The sequence below is a fragment of the Phacochoerus africanus genome, chromosome 15 (assembly GCF_016906955.1).
Source record: "Phacochoerus africanus isolate WHEZ1 chromosome 15, ROS_Pafr_v1, whole genome shotgun sequence".
NCBI classification, from domain to species: domain Eukaryota; kingdom Metazoa; phylum Chordata; class Mammalia; order Artiodactyla; family Suidae; genus Phacochoerus; species Phacochoerus africanus.
This window is the reverse complement of record NC_062558.1, coordinates 100,417,259-100,442,813: the sequence shown is the minus strand read 5'-3', so window position 1 is coordinate 100,442,813 and position 25,555 is coordinate 100,417,259. Positions and strand designations below refer to the sequence as shown.

The window sequence follows — 25,555 nt, the reverse complement described above, 5'->3', positions numbered from 1 at the left end:
AATGGGAACGCTGGGAAATAGATTTTACAATAAGAGCTCTTACAACAAAACTCACAGCCTTTTCCCATCTTCCTTTAGCAGTGTAGTATATTGAGCCATTAATAATTTTGGGGTTTTTTAATCCAGAAGGAATATAGAAAGTTTTCCAGGCTTTTCATCTGATTTGTTCATGCAGATGTATTTCTTTTAAAACCCCTTATTTTACCTTACAGATATTTGTTGCACAGGCAGATACTGCTGTGTTTAGAAAGTTCTATTTCAGTGTATTAAAAACTGCAAAACCAATCTGTATCATATTGATTTAAAATAAATCTGCATGTTTATGGGGGTGAGCCAAATAAAAGAGAATGAAAGCAATATCAGAAAACTATAGGATACTATAAAGCATGCCAATCTGTGCATAATAGGGATTCCAGAAGACGACAAAGAGATTGAAAATGTATTGGAAGAAATTACAGCCAAAAAATTCCCAAACCTAAAGAAGGAAACATATCTTAAGGACAGGAAGCACAGAGGGTCTCAAACAAGATGAACTTAAACAGAACTAAGCTAAGACATAAATAAAATGGCAAAAATTGAAGATGGAGGATTCTAAAGGCAGCGAGAATAAAACAAAGTTAATTACAAGTGAACTTCCATAAGGCCATCAGCTGATTTCTCTACAGAAATGTTATGAGCCAGAAGGGGGGGGGGGGCAAAATATATTCAAAATCCTAAAAGGGAAAAATTTGCAACCTAGAATACTTTGCCCAGAAAGATGGATAAAGAATTTCTCAGACAAGCAAAACTAAAATAATACAGCAATACTAAACCTACCCTAAAAGAAATATTGAAAGGTCTTCTCTAAATAGAAAAGAAGCAAGAAGCTGTAGGAAAGAGAAAATCACAATTGAAAGATAAATTATTGGCATTGCTGTGGCTGTGGTGTAGGCTGGCAGCAACAGCTCCAATTTGACCCCTAGCCTGGGAACCTCCATATGCCCCAGGTGTGGCCCTAAAAAGATAAAAAATTAAAATTAAAATAAATTATTTGAGTATACAGATTAAAAAAAAATGGAAGCAATGATAACCAAAACGAACAGCAAAAAGATAAATATGAAGATGTAAAAGAGGACATAAGAATCATAAGGGAGAAGAGTAAGAAAATGCAGAATATTTATTTATTTATTTGCGAGTGTGAGCCTATATGACTATCTAAAATAGGAAGGGGTTTAACATACTTGAAAAACAGGGTAATCACAAATTCAAAACATAAAATAGGTTCACAAGAAACGAAGAGAACACAAGCATAAAGTAAAAGGAAATCATCAAATCACAAAGAACAAACAGAATCAACTGGAAAACAAGGTTTAAAATGGCAATAAATACCTATCTATCAATAATTACCTTAAATATCAATGGTCTAAATGCTCCAATCAAAAGATACATACTGGGTAGTTCCCACTGTGGTACAGCCAGTTAAAGTTAAGGGTCTGGTGTTGTCTCTGAGGCAGCACAGGTCAATCCCCAGCCCTGACCAGTGGGTTAAGGACCCGACATTGCCACAACTGTGGCATATGTCACAGCTGCAGCTTGGATTCAATCCCTGGCCTGGGAATTTCCATATGTCACAAGTGTGGCCAAAAAAAGAGAAAAAAACCCTACAATATGCTGCCTACAAGAGACCCACTTTAGGGCAGAGGACACACAGAGATTGAAAATGAAAGAATGGGAAAGATATTTCATGCAAGCAGAAATGACAAGAAGGAGGGGGATCATGTTACTCATATCAGACAAAATAGATTTAAAAATAATGGCTATAAACAAGGACAGCATATAATCAAAGGATCAATTCAAGAAGTGGATATTACTCTTGAGTATATGCACTTAATATAGGAGCATCCAAATTCATAAAACAAATACAGAGATAGAGGGAATACAATAATGGTAGGAGACTTTAATCCCAACTCACATGAATGGACAGATCTTCCAGACATAAGATCAATAAGACAACAGAGATCCTAAATTATACAATAGAGAAGTTAGATTTAATTGATATTTTCTGGACATTACATCCAAAAAAATCAGAATACACATTCTTTTCAAATTCACATGGAACATTCTCTAGGATCAACCATATACTAAGACACAAAACAAGCCTCAACAACTATGAGAATAGAAATTATTTCAAATATCTTTTCTGACCACAATGGCATAAAACTAGAAATAAGACACAGAAAAAGAAATGAGAAAAAATGATTATGTTGAGACTAAACAACATGCTACTATAAAACCAATAGGTCAACAAGGAAACTGAAAAGGAATAAAAATACCTTGAGACAAACAATACAAAAGCTATGGGATGCAGCAAAAATAGTTCATAGAGGGAAATTTCTAGCAATATAGGCCTTCCTCAAAAAAAAAAAATTCAACCTAATCTATCACTTAAAAGAATTAGAAAAAAGAACAAACAAAACCTAGAGTCAGCAGAAGAAAGGAAATAATAGCAGAGAGGAAATAAATAGAGATTAAACAACAATAGAAAAAAATAGCTGGTTCTTAAAAGGTTAAACAAAATTGACAAACTTCTGGCAGGGCTCACAAAGAAGAGAGAACCCATACAAAATATGAAATGAAAAAGGAGAAATAACAACTGATATCAAAGAAATACAAAAATCCATAAGGGAATACCATGAACAACAAATTCGACAATCTGGAAGAAATAGATAAGTGTCTAGAAACATACAGCACACCAAAATTGAATCAAGAAGAAATAGATAATCTGAACAGACCAATCACTAGGAGTGAAATAGAATGTGTTTAAAAAAAAAAAAAAAAAAACTCCCTCTACAAACAAAAGTACAGAACCAAATGGTTTCACAGCCAAATTCTATGAAACACACAAAGAACTTATACAGTCTTTCTCAAACTTTCTCAAAAGATTGAAGAGGAGGAAACATTCCCAAAGACATTCTATGAAGCCACCAACACCCTGATAACCAAACCAAAAGAAAAAGAAAATTATAGGTCAATATGTTTGATGAATATAGATGCAAAAATTCTCAAAAAAAAAAAAAAAGCAAACCAAATCCAACAGCACATAAAAATGATCATACATCATGACCATGATGGATCTGTCTCACACTATTCATCGTCAGTGTGATACACTTCATCAACAAAAGAAAAGACAAAAACTGCATGATCATCTCAATAGATGTAGAAAAGACATTTGATAAAAACTCAACATCCATTCATGATAAAAAGAAACTTTTACAAAACTGGTATAACCAAATGAAAGTTATTTAGACCTAGAGCCAATATAATACTCAATGGTGAAAAGCTGAAAGACTTCCCACTAAAATCTGGAATAAACAAGGATGCCCACTCTCACCACTTTTATTCCATATAGTATTGGAAGTCCTAGCCACAACAGTAAGACAAGAAAAAGAAAAGGGATCCAAATTGGAAGAAAGAAGTAAAATTGTCATTAGATGCAGATGCAGATGACATGATACTATATATAGAAAACCCTAAAGATGCCACACAAAAACTAAAAGAACTGATAAAACGAATTCAGCAAGGTAGCAGATACATCATTAACATACAGAAATTGATTGCATGTCTTTTCTTTCTTTCTTTCTTTCTTTCTTTTTTTTTTTTTTAGGGCCACACCTGTGGTATATGGAAATTCCCAGGCTACGAGTTGAATTGGAGCTATAGCTGCCAGCCTATGCCACAGTGCACAGCAATACCAGATCCAAGTCGTGTCTGCAACCTATACCACAGCTCATGGCAACACCAGATCCTTTAACTCACTGAGCAAGGCAAGGGATTGAACCAGTATCCTCATGGATACTAGTTGGGTTCTTAACCTGCTGAGCCACAATGGGAACTCCTGGTTGCATTTCTTTATGCTAACAATGAAATATCAGAAAGGGAATGTTAAAAAAAAAAGTTCTGTTGTGGCTCAGCAGTAATGATCCTGATCAGTATCCATGAGGATGCCCACTTTCAATCCCTGGACCTGCTCAGTGGGTTAAGAATCCAGCATTGCTGTGAGCTGCAGTGTAGGTTACAGATGCAAGTCAGATCTGGCGTTGATGTGGCTGTGGTGTAGGCTGGCAGCTGTAGCTCCAATTCAACCACTAGCCTGCAAACTTCTGTATGATGCATCTGTGGCCCTAAAAATAATAATACCTTTTAAAATCACACACAAATACTTAGGAATCAACTTGACCAAGGAGGTGAAAGATTTATATGATGAGAAATATCAAACATTAATAAAGGAAATTGAAGATGATACAAAGAAATGGAAAGAAAATTTTAGGTTACCAAAGGGGAAATGTTAGGAGATAGAGCTATATTAAGAGGCTGGGCTTGACATATGCACACTACTGTATATAAAATGGATGTGTAACAAGGACCTACCATACAGCACAGGGTAACCTAGTCAATGCTGTATAATAACCTATATGGAAAAAGAATCGAAAAAGGATTAAAGACTTAAACATAAGACATGATGATAAATTCCTACAAGAGAACATAGACAAAACATTCTCTGGCATAAATTATAACAATGTTTTCTTAGGTTAGTCTCCCAAGGCAATAGAAATGAAAGCTAAAATAAACAAATGGCACCTAATCAAACTTGTAAGATTTTACACAGCAAAGGAAACCATAAACAAAAAAGACAACCTACAGAATGGGAGAAAATATTTGCAAAGGATAAAACCAGGATCCTGTACCAGGCCAGGGATCAAATCTGAGTCCCTGCTACTGCAAAGACACCATTGATCCTGTTGCACAAGGCACTCCAAGATTGTAATTTTTTTTTTTTTGGTCTTTTTAGGGCTGCATCTACAGCATATGGAGGTTCCCAGGCTAGGGTTGAATTGGAGCTGTAGCCACTGGCCTACGCCAGAGCCACAGCAACGCCAGATCCAAGCCGTGCTTGCATCCTACACCACAGCTCACAGCAACGCCGGATCCTTACCCCACTGAGGAGGCCAGGGATCAAACTGGCAACCTCACTGTTCCTAGTCAGATTCGTTCCACTGCATCACGACAGGAACTCCTCAAAACTGTAAATTTTATGTTACGTGTTTTTTTACCAAATAAATAAGATATATAATAGATAATGACTCATTTTTCACTCACTGAGGATTTCACTAAGCTTATGATCAATACTCTCGCTTTTCAGTACCCAGTATTAGTTGAGACAGTGACTTCAGGAAAGGTTGGAGAGGAACAGAGAGTGGGGACTTTTTTTTTTTTTTTTTTTTGGCTGTTCCCCTGGCAGACAGGCCAGGGATCAAACCCAAGCTGCAGCAGTAACAATGCTGATTCCTTAACCACTAGGCCTCCAGGGAACCCTCGGAGACTTTTAGAAAGAACCATCTGCACACTGCCTTACACTTCAGATGGCCCAGCTCTGGCCCTCTTCAGAGGTGCCCCTTCTGTCAGGCAAGGACACCCCTAAGTGGAGGGCCCACTTGGAGTGTGCATCTACTCTCTACACTGTGATCTGTGGACTTGGGTCTTGGAAATTCCCTGCCCAATCTGCCCCAAGTTGGCTGCTGGGGTGGGAAAGCTTCATCTCCCAGCCTGTCTTGTCAGGGCGAACACACAGCCAGGGCAGTCCTAGTTTGAGGGCTGGCAAAAATCGCGGCTCTGCAGTGGGTGTGCAGAGAGCTCACATTTTCAGCCTGCGATGTCCACAAGCCAACCCAAAGGCCCTCATGACATGGGACAAGGCCAAACAAAGAGAAAGAAGGGTTGACTGCAGGCCAAGAGCCAGCTTCTCAAACCACCATATTTAGGCACTGGACCAAGAAGTCTCAATCTGAACCTGGCCTTCCAGATTGTGATCAATGCATAGCTGTCAAAGTAGAAAGATAAAACGTATTTTAAGTTTGGTAGATATGTAACTTTTAAATATGGCATTGGGCTTTAGTTTGTATTGTTACCCTGGGCCCCACAAATATTAGGTGTGAACCTGGTGTGAAGAATGGTGAAAGTAATGAAAAAGAAAAACATGCCAATGTTTGATAAAAGGGGAGGGCTAGTACTTTCCTTGACAAGGATGGAAGAGGCCCCAGGCCTGACAGCTCTTAAATGGTTAATGTGTTGCTACCTATTTTGTGGCATCCAACTGTTGCTTTTACATTGTACACCTTAAATATATATGTTATTGTATGGTAATTATATCTCAATAAGATGAAAAAAAAAGAAAAACACGACCTTCATTTTTTCTATAAACTTGTGTTCCACATGACATTGCAGTGCAATCAATTACAACCAAAAGCAAGTGTCTCCTCAGTCATTGAAACAAATCTCACAGAAAGTCTTAATCTATCCGTCGAATCATAGTTGTATAACTCTCAAAAATGTTGTCAAATACCTACGTCTATACATTTACTTTCGCCTCATTGCTTAGAGTTAGACTAACAGATAAAACATTGAGAAGTTAAGACCCCTAGTTCCCTGGGCATGCAGTAACTCATTCTGGACGCTAGGGGTCCACCCTATATTGTTCTATTGAAAAAGGCAATGTTGAACCTTCCCTCAGTCAAAAATATGTCTGAGGAGCAGTGCTGAAACTGTGCTCTTGGGATTTCTGCGATCAGGAGGGACAAAGGACATCTCTGTTGCAAGACATGTTTCTACAATATTTTCTTAGTCTCTTTGCTGAAAACTCCATCTTATCTTGCTTTACTTTACTCCATATTCCTGCTTGAAAAACAGTCACAGTGCTGGTAAACGACTTAAGCTTAAGCACAAAGACCTAAAGGCATAAGTTATTCATAGGGTCAGCTGAATGAGGACATAATGCATTGGTCTAGGCATGCCAGACCTGTGCAGATATGTCCTAAGAATAAGAGAAAGAGGAACCTCATGGCCCCAAGTGGTTTATGAGGGGTCCTTAGCAGAATATGCATTAGCAAAGAGAACCAAGGTGGAAACCTAGGCACACCAGGCTGGCTTGCCAGGCCAGGCTGCCACAGATAGGCATGCCTTTTGCGGAAGCACAGTGATGATTCTCTAGATGCTGTGCGTAGATAGCTAACGCCAAGCTTCCTCAAATGCTAATGATTGTTAAATGCCTAAAGGTCAGAGTAAAAGCTTAACCATCTACCAGCTATGTGACTTTTAAAATAATAAAAGAACTTTTAAAATAATTTTAAAAACCTATAGCCCCCTCCTCACTTGACTTAATCCTAAAGAGCACAATAAAAGCAGTGTGGTTTCTTGAGGCAGCACTCTTGGTCCCTGAGACCTTGAGTCCCCCGGTTCCCAATTTTAATTAAGATAAATGTCTCTGTGTCTTGTTTTATGTTAACTTTTTCCTTAAGTTTCACAGCACCGTTTTTCAGCCCTAACCTGTTGAGCTGGTCTCAGCACCTCTCTCTCCCCAAGGTGGTCCAGCTGTCTCCAGAACAGGTCCAGCTATCAGGAAGGGAGGTCCAGTGGCTCTGCCTAATTTCCAAAGGTTTTGTGGCCCAGAAGTCCCCATTTCCTTCCAAGGCTCCTGCCAAAGGCAGGTATGGGACCACAGCTGCAGAGTTCACAAAACTGGACACACAGAGAAGAATGGGAAACAGGCTTTAAGGAAGTCTAATGAAGCAGTGAAAGAGGAGCCGGGTTTGGAATCACAGACAACAGGAGTGTGAAAAGGAAAAGAGGATGAGCTCCAACACTAGGATCAGGATGAAGAAAGCAAAGGTGAACAGGATGAAAGAGAGCAAGGAAAGGAAGAGGGGATGTGACATCAGAACAAGACGAGCAGCTGAGGGTGTGAATGTGCCAAGGTCCGAATGCTAAGAGGAGAGGAAAGAAGGGGAAGAAGCCAGAAGGAAGTTAAGAAATGGTGGGCTCAGGAAAATAATCATGATGAAAGAGTTCAGTGAACAGAATTAAGAAGAAAATCATGTGATTCAATTGAAGAATGTTTTCATTTCTGTGCTATCTGTCATAGGCATGGAACTTGTAGCTCATGTGGATTTAATGCCCTCCTTTTCAGATGAGAAGACAGTTTTACAGAGGCAAAGTGGCAGAGTTCAAGGGCACACAGCTGTCTTAATCAAGCCAGGACCCAAATCTAGGAGTCCTCCAAACCAGGCTGCTTCCCATCTCTACCCACTGCCTCTCATCAGTGGAAGTATCATGCTGATACTTCCGTATTGTTTTCAGAGGGATCATCTTTTTATCCTCCATCCTGTCAACATCACTTGTGTGCATGGCCCTTGACTTGCTGCTGGCAATTTGAGAGTGACAAAACAGTTCAAGATGTGGTCCTTGATCTCATAGGTTGGCAGTCTAGTGACCTGACAGAAGAGTAAATGGGTAAGAACACTGTGACACAGCTGGGGACACGACAAGGGCAAAGTGCTCTGGGAGGACAAAGGCAGCACCTGGTCAGGCTTATGGGTCATGGGAGTAAGGCCAATTTCTTATAGAGAAAAGGAGTAACAAATAAGGTGAAGAGGCAGGAGTGGAAGGAACCGTGTCCTAGGCTGAGAGGGACTAGCATGTGCAAAAGAGAGAGGATGATATAATGACCCCCTGAGAATGAACCAAGGAGAGAATATCTTGAGTGGGAGTGGTAACTGGGGACAAGATAACATCGTATCTTTATATGAGTTCCCAAATAAAGATTGAATGGTTTGCTCTAGCTGAAGAATGGAGAAAGGATTGGAGGGGAGTAGGGCAAGATACAGGGAAGAAATTAAGTATCCTGGCCCAGGTTGGAATAGAAGAGAAGTGAACAAATTTAAGCAATACCTGGGAGGCAAACTGCTGGGACTTGGTGACTGAATGGACAAGGAAGAAGAAAGAAGCAAGAATGACATCCAATGTCATACACACACACATATCCATACAATGGAACATTACTCAGGCATAAAAAAGAAAAACAGTGCTATTTGCAGCAATATGGATAGACTTAGAAATTATCATACTAAGAGAAAGACAAATATATATCATATACATTTGTGGAATCTAAAAAGTAATAAATATGAACTTATTTACAAAACATAAATAGATTCATAGACCCTTTGGGTTACCAAAGGGAAGGGAAAGGAGGGATAAATTAGAGGAGTATGGAATTAACATATACATACCACTATATATAAAATAAACATCAGGGATTTACTGTATAACACAGGAACCTATATTCAATACCTCAATATCTTCTAATGACTTATAATGGAAAGGAATCTGAAAAAGGAATATATATATATACATACACATACACACATGTATAACTGAATCACTTCATTGTACATCTAAAACTAACACAATATTGTAAATCGACTATACTTCAATTGTAAGATACACTAAAATTTAAAAACACTTTAAAAATAACACAGAATTGTTTTTTCCAGACTGCCAGGAGATGTGCTTTTAAAACTCAGAAAATATGTTTTGGAAAATTAATGTCATTGATCTTCTGATTTAAAAGAAAAAAAGAATGCCATCCAGGTTTTGGACATGAGTCACCATTTGGATGGTGGAGCTGTTTACCAAGCTAGGGGACACAGGAGGGGGACCAGGCTGGGGCAAAGCATCCTGTGTTGAATGCAAGGGGCTCTCAGGATATATCCCCAGGTGGAGCCATACCCACGGTTCTCAACCTTCACAGGGCGTTTTAAAACCCACAACCCCCCTAAGTGAGCTCAAGCCAATTAAAATCTGTGAGGGAGAATTCCTATCATGGGTAATTTTTAAAGCTCCTCAGGTGATTCTGTTGATTTAACTGATGATCTGGTCTTCACTGCAGAGCTAGAAGTATAAAAACTTTCATTCTTATCCTTCACTGGGAAGTCATACTCTATTCTCTTGGTTTTTCCATCTTTAAAATGGGAGTAATGGCTCTTAGGTGGAAAAGCTTTGTGAGCCATGGATGAAAGGCAATAGGGTTCCTTTAAGCATTATTTTTACAAGTTTCACCTACTCCTCCTCATGATCTCATTTGTGACACATCACATGGTTCCATATTAGTGAGTCAAGAGAAAGAGTTGGGAGGATTTGAATGGAAGATCAGGGTAATTAATTGCATTGGGGGGGCTATACAACAGAGGAGACCATTTCCTTGGTGACTCTGGCCATTTTCCATGCAAATACCACTCCGAGTGCCACACAGAAATACGAGAAGGCCCATGTTTACTTTTGGAAGGGATTACTGTTGGGAGGTTTTAGGTCCGGGAAAACAAACAAACAAACCCAGTAAACAAAAGATCATGTTTAAGTATGACAATGGGTTTTGAGGTGCTGCAATCATGTGCAATGAAAAGAGTTCCTTTCCCATAAACACACCTTCAACACTCCAAGTTCAGCTTATATAGGGTGAGTGGTTTTCTCTCCCTGGTTACCCATGGCGCATTTCTCACCTCTCTAATGACCTAATCTTGGTCACTGAATATATTGTCACACCACCACTCTCCCTGCCATCTAAGAAATGCTGAGCTCCAACTGCCAACACGTGTTGTACGACAAGATAAGAAATAATTGCATAAGCTTTCTTAGATTTTTTTTTTTTTCTTTTTAGTGCTAATCATGTATATATGGATGTTAGGCCTGAAGAGTGGAAATATCTGAGCTGAACTGAAAGGTCACTGAGTGCAGATAAGCTCCCAAACCTAGGAAGTTCCCCTGTGGTGCAGCAAGTTAAGGATTTGGCATTGCCACAGCTGTGCCACAGTGCTCAGATTCGATCCCTGACCCAGGGACTTCCACAGGCCATGGGTGCAACCAAAAGAAAAAAAAAAAAAAGAAAATCCAAAATTTAATAGGATTATAATCAGAAAAGGAAAACGAAGGCATAATTAAGGCCCAGAACACAATTCCTCAAATAGCTGTTGTCCAGCAATTTCAAGGACTAGTCTGCCAGACTCTTGCAGAGAAAATGTTCAGATGGCTCCGAGCTTATCTGCAGGGTGGATAGTCATGTTCAAGAAATGAACAGCTGCTCTGCACCCACTGACCTCTTGTGTTCCAGGGGCCTTGAAAAAGCCCTCCCTACCTTGCAACATTTCACAACCAAAAACAAAACAAAACAAAACGGTATATTTGCCTGACAGATTTGGACAGGTTTATTCAAAAACCCATTGTGTACAGTCACAGGGCTGGAAGAGATCTCGAAATTATTTTGCATCAGGCCCCCTCCTTTTATAAATGAAGAAACAAGGACCAGAAGGGACATGCCTTGTCACACAGGCTTTTTAGAGGCTCAAATAGCTCTCTATTCCTCTGAACTTTCTGAAACTTAGTTACTCCAGCTAGGGAACTTGACAGTCAAATCACCAGTACACGTCTTTTTTTTTAAATTATTATTTCAACCCCAGTGGTCTGTTCTCAGATGAGAGATGGCTTTTGCATTCAGTTTTATATATTTTTACATATTTTCCCTTATGGGAAATTCCACTCCCTGCAATCCCACCCCACCAATTAGACAATTAGAAGCTGCAAAGGCATCTGAGGCGGTTTAGTCTATTGTCTTCAGGCCAGACAGACTCCAAAATAATCATCAGATGGACACATCGTTCAATCTTAAAAATACCCACTGATGAAAATGTGGTATTTTCCCTCTGGAAATGCTGCCTATCTGTGTTTTTTGTTTACTAAAAGAATATTGCTGATTTCCACCTCCCTCCTCCACAATGGCCATCTCTTTCTAGAGGTTAGCTGGATCTGCTCCATATGCAAAAGTGGACTTCCCTTGTGAATTTCAAGATGGACAGGGCTGTGAGCTCTGGCTGTGGTTTTGTGCATAGCACAGCAATGATCCTGGTCCTCTGCTCATGATGCTAGACTACATTATCTCCCTGGTCCAAAGTTTCCCATTTCACTGAGGGAGACAGCCATCCCAGGCTCTGAGGACTCAAGAGACCAGCCCTCAAACAAAGTCATCTCTTTGCCTGATCTAAAAAGATGTTCCCAGGCAAAGCTTGCAAAACTCCCCTTAGACATGCATTCTTCCATCTAACCCCATTTTTCTAAGTTTTTTTTTTTTTTTGTCTTTCTGCCATTTTTCTTGGGCCGCTCTCGCGGCATATGGAGGTTCCCAGGCTAGGGGTTGAATCGGAGCTGTAGCCACTGGCCTACGCCAGAGCCACAGCAACACAGGATCCGAGCCGCGTCTGCAACCTACACCACAGCTCACGGCAACGCCGGATCTTTAACCCGCTGAGCAAGGGCAGGGACCGAACTCGCAACCTCATGTTTCCTAGTCGGATTCGTTAACCACTGCGCCACGACGGGAGTCCCCCATTTTTCTAAGTTCTTCTTGAAGGAATTAAAAAAAATTTTTTTTTTAAGTTTTATTGGAGGGTAGTGGACTTAACAATGTTGTATTAGTTTCAGGTGTACAGCAGAGCGAATCCATTATACATATACATCCATTCTTTTCCCCCATATAGGTTACCACAGAGTATTGAGTAGATTTCCTTGTACTACAGAGTAGGTCCTTGTTAGCTACTTATTTTTATATAGTAGTGTGTGTGTGTGTGTGTGTGTGTGTGTGTGTGTTAATCCCAATCTCCTAATTTATCCCTCTCCACCATGGTTCCCCCCTTTGGCAACCCTAAATTTGATTTCAAAATCTGTGAGTTTGTTTCTGTTTTATAAATAACTAAAAATAATTATTTTAATCCTAACTTGAAAGCAAGCCCTTCCAAAGGTTTGGCCACTTACTTTGATATAGGGGTGTTTTGCACACGTCGTGCCCCACACGTGAGAACAACGCTCCTCTTTTCTATGTTCGTAGAATTCAGGGTCTCGTAAGATCGCCACCCTCTGTCCTTCGTGTGTCAGGACAAACTCACTGTACCCTTCCAGCCGCGTCTTATCATCCGTGGAGACAGGCAATACGATGGGGATGCTCATGTTGATCACTCCATCTGTGGAAAGAGCCACGTGGTACATGGATACGGGATCCGAGATGTGCTGTCGTGTAAGGAGGACTCAACTGTGCCCAGTGTCCCTTCCACACAACTGCCTGCAAAAGGTGTCAAGACCTAAGACTCATATGGTTGTGCTCACTGTACCAGCTTCTCTAGAGTCTGTGATGAGTCCTTGACAAGTTTCTCAAAGTAGGAGATAGACCATTTGTGAAAGGAGGGCCGAGTTTCAAATTGTGGAGGTGGCTTCAGTAACTGATTTGGAAGACCATAGGGGATGTCTTCCTTCCAAGTTACCCCTTTTTAAAATTCAGTCCCATCCTCAACACACTTTTAAAATCCAATTAAACAAAATAAAGGTTGGCAAAGCCCACGATTCAACCACCTCGTGGAGAGCAAGCCTAATACAGGATCCCCCTTTGGCTGACACGCTGATGAAGAACCCACAGATAAAGCAGAGAGTGGGCTGTGGGACAGGAGCATCGCAGGTTTTGGCATCCACCTTGGGTCCTGGAACCAACCTCCCGTGGATTCAGACTATGAGCCAGGTAATGTAAAAGAACTTACCCAGCTCTTCCCCCTTTTTGTAATAGTGCCCCAACATTCTAACAAATATGTCAGGTTTCATTTGTACTCAAAATGAGAAAATGAGGCACAGAATTAAATACGTAACACTAAAGAATATGAGGGAGATTGGCGGGGTCGGAGGAGGGAGGTCCCAAATTCAAGACTAGGAAGGGAATAAAAGGAAGATGAGTAAAGAAAACATTGAACTTGTTACAGAGTTCAAGTTCTTACTGCTCACTGCACCACAGGCCAATAAATCAAGAAAAGAGTTGCTGGGGCAAGGAATAGTGACTTATTGGGAAAGCCAGCAGACTGGGAAGATGGCAGACTCATGTCCCAAAGAAACATCTTCTCTGAATTCAGGCTTCTTTTATACTAAAAGGGGAGGGGATAAAAATCAGACATTTCCTGCTTCTGGTCAGACCCTGGAGGGAATGTGTTCATTTCTTTCTGCCTGCAGCTATTCACAGGTGCACCTACTCTGCGTGTTTCCTGTGAGCTAAACAAAGGTATTTTAGCTTAAAGCTCATTACCAGGGAGGCAGGGTTCCCAGAGATGGGCTATTATGTATAATTTAAGCTTATAGGCAACATCCCTTTAGTTATTAACTTGTCCTGGTCAAGATGTTTTCTGTGAGCTAAACAAAGTGTTTTACCTTAACACTCATTACATGGGAGGCAGAGTTCCCAGAGATGGGCAATTATGTATAATTTAGGCTTATAGGCAACACCTTTTTGATGATTAATTTGTAGCAAAGGCAATAGTATACAAAGGTTAAAGACACAGATCCAATATGGAATCAGATTTAGTCTTCCCTATTAGAAACTCAGGAGTTCAAAACAGGAAACAAATGCTGTTATTTATGAATTGGAGGAAATGTACCATAGATTAATGAAGTCCTTTAAATATAACTTGCAAAATTCAACATTTAGACCACCTCTGATAGAGTTAAAGATTAGAGATCTAAGTTCCATTCCCTTGAGGCAAAACCTCTCCCTGATAGTTAGAAAACAAAAGTCTAGAGGCATATCACTTTGCAGATTTAAAATATTCTCCAAAAGTTAATAGGACGTAAAGAATGTCACAGGATATAAATGGCAACTTCTGCAATAAAGAAATCCTATCCGTCATAAACTCCTGCATCCTGCTCTGGGAGCCTTCTAAACCACAAGGAAGATACTGCACACAGAGAGTAATGAGTTTCATCACTCAATTACCTCCTTTGTTTCAAAGTTCCTAGGCAGTAAGAGTAGTCCAAGCAAGCCCTGCGCAGAGAGCACTAAACACAGCCAAGCCATTTCCCATTTACTACCTGTGTCACTCACACTCTCTGTGCTCAATTTTTCCACTTGGAAAACAGGATCATAAATAAAATGTATATCCCTGGCTTGCTGGGAGGAGGCATAATGTAAAGCAGTATATCAGCAGAAGTTTATGATGAAAGATGATCAAACTCACCACATACTCTAGTTGTTACAAAGGGAGGGAGGCTAACAAAGGATAACACCTTCAAGGATGCTGGTGCTTTAATTAGAAGTTTTGCTTTCTGTGGATTGTGGATTGCAGGTCACACTGCTTAACAAGAGTGCCTTGACCAAAGTAAAGTAAAACAAGACGCAAAGCAAAAGGTGGGTGGGATGCTGGAGGAAGCACGGCTCTGCCTGCAACATGCCTGCAGTGCTGTCTTCCCTCAATTATTCTGGGTTGAAATCCAAAGAATGCTCACTTTCCTGTTGCCATTACCTCCTTTGGCCTGCTAGGTTCCAGCCCAATGTAGCCTCTGATCCATCTTCATCTTGGCCTTGAGTGAAAATCCCAGCCAAGGAAATGCATGCCCTGACAGGTTATCGAGACAGCTCCTCTGTGGGATGCTGTGGGATGCTGTGGCAGGGAGTTCTGCCAAGTAATGATGCCAGCTGATCCCATATACCTGTACCTACAACTCCACACAGGCATAAGCAGATTTACTGGGATTTCCCTATCATCTTAATCAGCTTTTCTAATACATAACTTATCCTCCAATTTAACCCTGTCTGAAATATCCTTCATGGTTTTAAATATTGACTTGGGCTTTCAGCCTTTTCCATGCTGTGCTTCAGCTCCGGTTTGAACCATCCTGATGATTTTACTGCAGTATATCTCACTTTGGAAGAGTATCCTGGGTTTTTTAGCCACAGTTGGTCCAATATTTAACTTCATTTTTAACTGAATGGTTTCGCTTTTGCTTTAAATAATTTTCAGGCCTGTTGTTTTAATCTTGTAGATCTGCTTATCATTTGTTTGGGATGGTTTCTAGGCAAAAACTAAAATTTGCTATTGCTTAACTAGTCTTTTTCAAGGAAGAACAACAGGGAGGAAAACAATACTCAAGAGAAATGAGGCCTTCAGAATTTTACCTTTTCACTCTGGTACAGTGCAGAAGTTTACAGTTGAAGCTGGTATGTGTTCATTCCTAGTTTTATAACTATCAATAATCAGAGCTTGAAATTAAATTCATGCACAATCATATATCACAAACAAATGAAGTACAAGCATCCACAATCCAACCAGGTGCATCCACTTTAAACTGCATCTAGAATTGATTTATCCTTCATCAATTAAAAATGCTTTATAAATGCCTTGGAAGAAAACTTTCCAGATTTATGAAACTAAATGAGGACCAACACTCAGTAGAAGTAATTAGCAGAGAGGATCATACATTTAAAAAAATCTCGGAACAAAATGTGCCACAAAAATTTAGAAGCAAGTTTACTTTTGTCAGCCAAATACAACATTATAAACAACGGCTGCATCTGATCCAGAAATTTCCTGTTTCTTGGACTCCTATCAACAGAAGAATGTAGCATTATTCTATAATAACTGGTTGGATCATGAATTGTTAGCAATTCCAACTGGTTCATTTAGATTTTTTTTTAGTTATGGCCATACCATTTCTAATTAATTTAACATATCCAATTATAATAATTTAACTACTTGGAAAGTTGAAGTACATACCAGGAAGGAACATGCCTGGAGAAATACAAACACAATTAAGAAACATGTTGTTTTCAGCTCTCCACCAAAATAATTATAAAGCAACTACATTAAGGAACAAATTCTGATCATGAAGCTTCATATATATAACATACAAATATACTAAGATCTTTGCTACAGCTATTTCTAAAAATAGAGAATATATGATGGCAAAATCTGGTGAAACCAGAAGTTGTATTGAATGTTGTTCAATACAATCCAAAAGCATTATTTAAATGATTATCTGTTTTTAAATAATTATATCATATGTCAATAGCCCCTCCACCTTCAGCAAGAAGTTGTCTCTTAGGAGTTCCCACTGTGGCTCAGCAGGTTAAGAATCTAACTGGTATTCATGAGGATGCAGGTTCAATCCCTGGCCTTGCTCATTGGGTTAAAGGATCCGGCATTGCCATCAGCTGTGATGTAGATCACAGATGCAGTTCAGATCTGGCCTTGCTGTGGCTGTGGCATAGACTGGCAGTTGTAGCTCCAATTCAACCCCTAGCCTGGAAACAAAAAAAGGAAAAAAAAGTTTGACAACCACTGGTGTGGTGGGAAAATCCCTCTGGACTAGGGTTCAGAAGATGAACAGTACTGCTTCTTCCAGCAAGCTTATATCTGGCTTCATTATTTGTCTCCAGCAGCTAGAACAAACGATGGCATCTGAGAACACTCGATAAATATTTGTTGGGAATAACTGATGGATATCCTATCTGCGCTACATCCAAAGGGGTGTGACTATAGATAAGCCACTTGGTCTGTTCAAGACGTTCAGATCCTTTTAATTGTATGCAGAAGGGAGTTCTTAATACGTGGAACATTTACTAATAGACCAGATATTCTTTTAAACTTTCAACATCCCAATGAGGTGGGTACTGTTATTAGCATCCCATTTTACAGAAGAGGAAACTGAGGACCAGAGAGTTTAAGTAATTTGCCTTAGGTTCATAGCTAGTCACTGGGTTTGACCTCACAGCTCACTCTCATCCACTACTATATTCTGCCTCTACTTAGGCAGAGCTGGGCAGCAGGATATATCCCTGGTATCAATTTTTTATTCATTGATTTACATAGTAATTATGAAGGCTTCTGGAGGTTATGGGGAGTTTTGAATCCTAACTACAACTGGGGTTGCTTTATGTCTCATTCCCCAGGCAGAGGCACAAGCCTAGAACATGAACGTCCTTCTTAAGGAAGAATATCTGATCCTATTTCCTAAAAGGTTTAGAGCCCTGCTCAGTAAGACAAATTGAGTATGACTCTATTACTATCCCTTCCCCACATAGCAGCCATTCCCCAAGATCTTGCAATAGATAAGTTCTATTTGATAAGGTCAGGCAGTTCTAGGAAGGAAATGATCATAGAAGTATCAGGAAGTGTTCTGAATGACACATCCTTCCAACCTTGACCAGATCAATTCTCTACAAGCCATTCAGCTTGTACCAAGACAGCTGCCTTAACATCCCATGTTAAGAGTTTAGTGCCTGAAACCATGCTAATATATTTCATGTATGGACATGAATATCGACACTCTGTTACCCACCAAAGAAAGCAGCTACTGCAATAATGTTTGATGGAGAAACCTGGAGGACGGGAGGTTTCCTGCAAGTCAGCAGTGAGTGCTGAGTTCATCCTGGCTTCCCCAAGATGGTCTGAGCAGCTGACAATGGTGCTTCTGACTGTTCACTGCCTTCTGAGTATCAAAGCCGACAACAGGCAGGTGGAGGGGGAAAAGCCTTAACCTTGGCTTAGTGTGCAAGTTAAACCTTCATTTTTCAGTTCCTTTGTTTTAAATAATCAGTAATAGTTTGAAGATAACCCCCTAAAAAAATCCTAAAAATGAAAGCTTATACATAATTGAACACACCTTAAATAATCTAAATATTTTCAAAATAGGATTTACAAGCCAAGGATTAGCATTTCTTGTTCCTGTGAAGACTTCTGAGAAAGTTTTTTGTCTTTAATAATAATAGAGAGTAAGAAACAGACAAACCAAAAACCCATACCATCGAGCAGGGTGCCGAAGTGTATAACCTGCAAGTATTCCTTCTCTCGCATAAAACCTTTAAGAGGAGTGGCCCAGCCTTCACTCAAAACTTGGACCCACTGAAGATCCAGCTGCAAAACACAAAAAGCAGGTGAACAATTCCATAAGCTCTGCCAGCCATCTGCCAGTCCTTTGTTATTCTGTTGACAGGAGAATGAAGGCAGAACCTTTTATTTATTTATATTCAGTTTTTGGCTTTTTTGGTTTTTTGATGGCCGTACCTGTGGCATAAGGATGTTCCCAGGCCAGGGATTGAATCCGAGCCACAGCTGTGGCAATGCTGGATACTTTAACCTACTGTGCTGGGCTGGGGATTGAACCCAAACCTCTGCAGTGACCCAAGAGGCTACAGTTGGATTCTTAATCCACTTCTCCACAGTGGGAACTCCAGAACCTTTTATGTTTTAGGTGTTTCCTAAATGCTGGTAATGCTGACCAATGATCTAGGAACAGGGTAAGTTTGAGTCTAGAACCTTCCAATGGGAGAACAGTGAAAAGATTTTAAATTGGGAGAATTTTTTTGAACACTTTAAACTGTATCTATTCTTACGATGTGTAACTGTGTTGACAATTCACTGTTCATTTATTTTCAGCAAAAATTCTATTTTGGCTACTTTTTTGTTGTTGTTAACCAAATGTGCTAGTTACTTGACTGAATTGGGCAAACCATTGACTCTACGATCAATGTCCAAAACTCTTAGCATGATACCGAAAGCCCTTCAAGCTCTGGTTCTAGTGGCTCATATAGGGATGTCCACCTCCAGCCACTACCCACTTGGGGGCCTGCTCACCAATGGTGCCAGACAATGTATAATCTAAACACATGGGGTTTCAAGCCCATCCTCCCCTCTTCTTGAAAACTCTGTCATTTGAAACCCAGCTCAGGCGTTCCCGTCATGGCTCCGTGGAAACAAATCTGACTAGCATCCACGAGGACCCAGGTTCAGTCCCTGGTCCTGATCAGTGGGTTAAAGATCTGGCATTGCTGTGAGCTGTGGTGTAGATTGCAGAGATGGTATGGATCTGACATTGCTGTAGCTGTGGCATAGGCCAGTGGCTACAGCTCAGATTTGACTCCTCACCTGGGAACTTCCATATGCTGCAGGTGTGGCCCTAAAAAGACAAATAAATAAATAAATAAATAATTTTTAAAAACCCAGCTCATGGGCCACTGCTCTGTAATCTTTCCTGTCATCCACAAGATCAAAAGAATTAATCATTAGATTCTTTGAAGTTCTTCTATACCTTGCAAACCATTTTGTTCTTGGAACTATTATTCTACACTGTAGTTACTACTATTTTTTTTTGTTTGTTTTTGGCTGTGCCCTTCGGCAAGCAGAAGTTCCCAGGCCAGGGATCTGAACCTGTGCCACAGCAGCAACCTGAGCCATAGAGGTGACAATGCCAGATCCTTAACCTGCTAGGTCACCAGGGAACTCCATTCTACACTATAATTGTGTGTTTCTCACCTGCCCAGAGCATTGGAGTGCTCAGAATGTATTGTGTGGCATCAGGGAGTTCAGTTCGTAAAGCTGTCATAACTTACAAAAGTCTGGGGTCTTCATGAGCTGATACATGCTCCAATTACTCAGTCTCTTAGAAAAATGTCCAAGGTGGAGTTCCCGTCGTGGCTCAGTGGTTAACGAATCCGACTAGGAACCATGAGGTTGTGGGTTCAATCACTGGCCTTGCTCAATGGGTTAAGGATCAGCATTGCTGTGAGCTGTGGTGTAGGTCGCAGACGCGGCTTGGATCCCAAGTTGCTGTGGCTGTGGTGTAGGCCGGTGGCTACAGCTCCGATTAGACCCCTAGCCTGGGAACCTCCATATGCTGCAGGAGTGGCCCTAGAAAAGGGGAAAAGACAAAAAAAAGAAAAAGAAAAATGTCCAAGTTCGCTTTTTTGTTTTGTTTTGTTTTGTTTTCAGTTTTTAGGGCCACACCCGTGGCATTTGAAGGTTCCCAGGCTAGGGGTTGAATCAGAGCTGCAGCTGCCAGCCTACACCACAGCCACAGCAATGCCAGAACCTTAACCCACTGAGCGAGGCCAAGGATGAGCCCAAGTCCTCATGGATACTAGTCAGGTTCGCTACTGCTGAGCCCCAACAGGAACTCCCGAAAAATGTCCAAGGTTTTAAGGCTACTAAAAGGTTACCAATGAAGAGTTGCTCATCTTATATGACCCAGCTAAAACTAGCCCATAAAAAGTCTCTAGCATCTGCAGGGCTGTTTGCTGGGATTTCATTTTACATCTTCCAGGTATTAAAATCAATGCCACCAAAGCTGTCTCCTTCTCCTCAGACTGGGCTCCCCCTGATGAGGGAGGAGTGGGATTTGCAGAGTAGAAAAAAAAAAAAAAAAGATCAAGGCATTCATATCACTTTAGATCGGAGTTGCTTTTTTGTTTTCCTCAAATTCCACCTCAGTGGTCCAAGAAACACTTGTATTCTGGACTAATTATTTTCTTGGCAACTGCCAGCAAATAATCACTGTCTGATGCCTGCACGCTGGTACAACTTAAGGTATAACGACACTATATAAAATTGTCCTCAGCAAATAGAGAAGTCACCTTCTCGGTCTGCCTCTGTATATGGCATTGATCAGCTGCCTTGTGGCAACTCTTAGGGAGAGATTTTCTTGGGGAAGAGGTAAAAAAATTGGCAAAATGAAGCATTTTTCTTTATGGACACTGCATTTTCCTTATGCATACCTACCCTATCATAAAGAGTAAAAATAAATGGGAGTTCCCATTATGGCTCAGTGGTTAACAAACCCGACTAGTATCCACGAGGACTTGAGTTCGATCTCTGGCCTCGCTCCCTGGTTAAGGATCTGGTGTTGCCATGAACTGTGGTGTAGGTCGAAGATGCAGCTCAGATCTTGTGTTGCGGCAACAGCTTCGATTCTACTCCTAGCCTAGGAACCTCCATATGCCACAGGTGTGGCCCTAAAAAGACAAAAAAAAAAAAAAGGAGTAAGAGTAAATGGATTATAATGAATGGTATTGTAATAATCTAATTCTCCTCTAGCCAGTTTGCACCCTCTTACCTTGGTAATAGATAACGAAGGGAATGTTTCCGCCTCAGCTCGGACTTGGTCGAGTTTATTTTCTGGCACAAAGAGTTCATGGATGCCTTTGACTATAGTGTGGGGTACAATGTTCTGAAATGAATAGACATGGTAACAACTTGGAATGAAAACTATAAAAGGAACACTTCAGGAAATAGATAATCTTTCATGACTTTATAGTATTATTTTTTTAAAAAAGACTTTCAGCCCACCCACCTGCTCCTGGAGGAGTTCCACCACCTGCTGCACGCAGTCGCTCACGGACGACAAATTGGTTTTAAGCACAAGCTCGGGAGTTTCAGGTTTCTCATAATCAGAATCAATACCTGTAAACCCTGTAAGACAGGAGGGTGAAAATCACATCTACACCAACGGAACAATCTTTTTTTTCTTTTTTTTTAATTTTATGGCTGCGCTTGTGGCAATAGAAGTTCCCAGGCCAGGGATTGAATCTGAGTCGCAGCTGCGGCAACACCAGATCTTTTAACCTGCTGCGCTGGGCTGGGAATTGAACTCACACCTCTGCAGGGACCCCAGCTGCTATTCTTAACCCACTGCGCCACAGCGGGAACTCCCAATCTTTTAAATCAATAAGACATAACATACGTTGGAATAACGTGTTATATTAAACCACTGTGTTCAGATTGAAACAGAAAAGGTCAAACAATCATCCTTGACCTCTAGCCACAGGCAAAGACATACACAGCTGTGTTTTCAATACAGAAAGCCCCAATTTTCAACAAAATCTGGCTAGCTGAATCCAAGCCCTCTGGAAAAAGAAGATAAGAAGAAGTAGAGCTCTGAAATGCCTCTTACACACACACTCACATACATGAATCCATTTGCGTTCTCTGAACTTGATTGCTTGTGGCTGGGGTGATCGTTCCTTAAAAATACATGCCCACATTTTAATAAGCCCGCGGACACACTGAAGATATTATGGTTTGATTAAAAAGTTGTGTGTGCTATATGCAATTTTAGAAAAGAGGTTCTGAAGGTTCAGATTTCTGGGGACAGACTGTAAGAATCGGTGGCATAAGTAACTGACAAAGGTGGCGCTGAGCTGACCTTCCTACCTTTGATCTCCCCAGCCCGGGCCCGTTTGTAGAGGCCTTTTACATCTCTGCTTTCACAAATGTTTAAAGGCGCATCTACAAATATCTCAAAGAATGGCAGTCCTGCTGACTCATGGATTTTGCGGGCGTTCTCACGATCCTGGAAAAAAATCACATTTAAGAGCATAAGAAGAGGTTTCACAATGAAATTCCTCATCACCAAACACCGTGTGCTCTCGACTTCCATAGCCTTAAGATAACACTGGGGTTTGTGCTTGGCAGAGGTGGCAGGAAACCAGCCGTTTAGAAAAAGTCCAGAAATTTCACTCTGGTAAACAACTCTCTCAAGGACTTTAAAAAAAAAAAAGGGAAAAGAATCCCAACTAAAAGACAGGGCTGGCAATATGAGAGCATTTCATTCTAAGGATGGGTTCAAAGCACACAATGTCTTATTTGTAGCTCACAGAAATCTCTCAGTTTTAAAACAGGAAGAGTAAAACGGCACCTCGCTGATTTGAACATTAAGCAATTAAGCACACATAGCCTGATGCGTTGGCAGAGAACTGCTGTTTTCTTTCTTGAGCTAAGCCCTCTGATTTTTTTTTTAAAAAAAACAAAATGACCAAGCTTTAGAACTTTTCTCCTCCTTTCAACTCTGGCCAAGGATACCTTACAATTGTGAAAGTGGAAGCGTTTGTGCCAACTGGTGCCCTGGCCTCTGGAAATGACGGGACATTCTTTCTCACCAAGGAAAGAAAGAAAATGAGGGCGTCAAGGGGTTGTGAGGGGAGGAGAGATAGTGGAGGAAACTGAAAGTATGGCATTCATTCATCTCGTCTTCCCCTTCGCCAGCTCCTCGTCCTGGCAGTTGGAGGGCACTGGCACTGTGTGTGGGACGTGTGTGCGATGCCAGAACGTTTTTACCTTTGCAAAAGGAGAAATGAAGCTGGTAATGCAGACCAGACCAGCATCGGCAAACAGCTTGGCCACCTCGGCAATCCGGCGGATGTTCTCTTCTCTGTCCCAAGGAGAGAATCCAAGGTTTTTGTTGAGGCCGTGACGGACATTGTCTCCATCGAGGGAGTAGCAAGGGATGGCATGGGAGACGAGATACTCTTCCAGAGCAAAACTAATTGTTGTCTTTCCAGCCCCAGAGAGACCTGGTCAGAACAAGCAAGACGAGACCGGCATTGCCTCGGAGTGTTTAAGATGATAAATTGTGATCTGATCCTAATTGTGAACTGATCCTAATTTTTTACCTAATTCAAGTGTAACTAAACCCTAATTACAATCATTGGATTGACCACAAATCAAAACCACTCAAATCTTGGAGTTCCCACCATGGCGTAGTGGGTTAAGAATCTGACTGCAGCAGTTCACGCCGCTGTGGAGGTACAGGTTTGATCCCCGGCTTGGCTCAGTGGCTTAAAAGATCCAGAATTGCAGTAGCTATGGCATAGGTCGCAGCTGTGGCTTGGATTCAATCCCTGGCCTAGGAACTTCCATATGCTGAGGATATGGCCATAAAATTAAAAAAAAAAAAATTTCAAATCTAGAAGAAGCGTAGTTTACTACAAGTCAAGTACTTGCGTTTCTTTCAAATTGTGAAATAACTTTTGGCCCTTATTAGGATTGTAGTCTTTCAAAGCAAAGGGGATTCGTCAATAGGGAGGCCTTGTGGGGGTACACATGGTCCTTGATGTGTCTGCTTTTGAGTTAGGTCTGGCACTTTACTGGAATGCTTGAACCTAAACAAATGTCTCCTGGAGCAACAGAACACAAAGAAACTATAAGGGACTATAAATGACTTCATGTGTGCAGAGGTGGGGCAGTTATGTACAATAAGATACAAAAGGTCCAAAAACCAACTGCCATTTCTTTTTCTTCTTGGCTGCACCCACTGCCTATGGAATTTCCCAGGTCAGGAATCAAATCCAAGCCAGAGCTGCAACCTATGCCACAGATGCAGCAATACCAAATCCTTAACCCACTGCACTGGACCAGGATCAAACTGGCACCTCCACAGAGATAAGCCTGATCATTAACCCACTGTACCAAAGCTGGAACTCCCCAACTGCCGTTTCTGAGGTGCTGGGTGCAAAAGCAGGGTACCGTATATGATCCCTGCACACAGAACCACCAAGAGGGTCAGCAGACCACCTAAGCCGACCCCTAAAGCCTGACCCACCAATCTGCCCCATCTTACCCCACCTAAGGAACCAATTCTACCCCACGTCAGGAGTGAGCAAGGGCACCTATGTCTTGTTTTCACTCCCTTCTGCTACAGCAAGAATCCCAAGAAGGCCTTGCCTGAATTCCTCATCTGGCCTCTTATCAATTTCTATTGATTAAAGAGTCCAAGGTCCCAAGTCAGTAACATTTTGCCTGCAGAGTATTTTTTATTAATTCATTCATTCATTCATTTTTGCTATTTATGGCTGTACCTGCAGCATATGGAAGTTCCCAGGCTAGGGGTTGAATCGGAGCTGCAGCTGCCAGTCTATATCACAGCCACAGCAATGCCAGATCAAACCCGTGTTCTCATGGATACCAGTTGGGTTCATAACCCACTGAGCCACAGTGGGGAACCCCCCCCCAGAGTATTTAAAGATTAGAAAGTTGTGTAATACAAACCCAGATTTGAGCTTCTCTTGAAAAAAATCAGAAGACCTGGCAACGGTGTTCTTATATCCTTTTATGACAGCAACCAGCCAGAGTGGAGGGGACAACCAGCCCTTAGAGACTGGGAGGCCCACCTCTCTTGCAGATGCTGCTAAACAGCCATTTGACTGCAGAGCCCACATACTTTTGTCCTTTTGTTTTCAATATTTTTCCAAAATGACTCAAAACACAAAGACAGAGAACCATCCTGAATGAGGCTGCAGATGTATTTAGAGCTGCCATATATTCTTAGGTGTTTTGGAGTCTTT

General features: G+C 41.1%; 1 protein-coding gene and 1 non-coding gene across 5 annotated transcripts in view; one reads left to right on the top strand and one right to left on the bottom strand.

Annotated features, from left to right (window-relative positions):
• The window catches only part of PAPSS2 (3'-phosphoadenosine 5'-phosphosulfate synthase 2), a 90,323-nt gene that overhangs the window by 8,886 nt on the left and 55,882 nt on the right, over positions 1–25,555 (bottom strand). For 2 of the 4 annotated variants that reach the window (XM_047762400.1, XM_047762399.1), the window contains exons 3-9: positions 23,550–23,785; positions 22,647–22,785; positions 21,787–21,905; positions 21,550–21,663; positions 18,464–18,575; positions 16,437–16,451; positions 12,670–12,875 (exon numbers count right to left, since the gene is read on the bottom strand). In XM_047762400.1, coding sequence (XP_047618356.1) covers positions 12,670–12,875; positions 16,437–16,451; positions 18,464–18,575; positions 21,550–21,663; positions 21,787–21,905; positions 22,647–22,785; positions 23,550–23,785 — 941 coding nt within the window. The remainder of the gene's footprint in view (positions 1–12,669; positions 12,876–16,436; positions 16,452–18,463; positions 18,576–21,549; positions 21,664–21,786; positions 21,906–22,646; positions 22,786–23,549; positions 23,786–25,555) is intronic. The other 2 variants (XM_047762402.1, XM_047762401.1) reach the window with 1 other exon arrangement.
• On the top strand, positions 6,020–6,142 carry LOC125117143 (U6atac minor spliceosomal RNA). The gene has a single exon (XR_007132507.1). It is a non-coding gene; the product is annotated as a U6atac minor spliceosomal RNA (small nuclear RNA).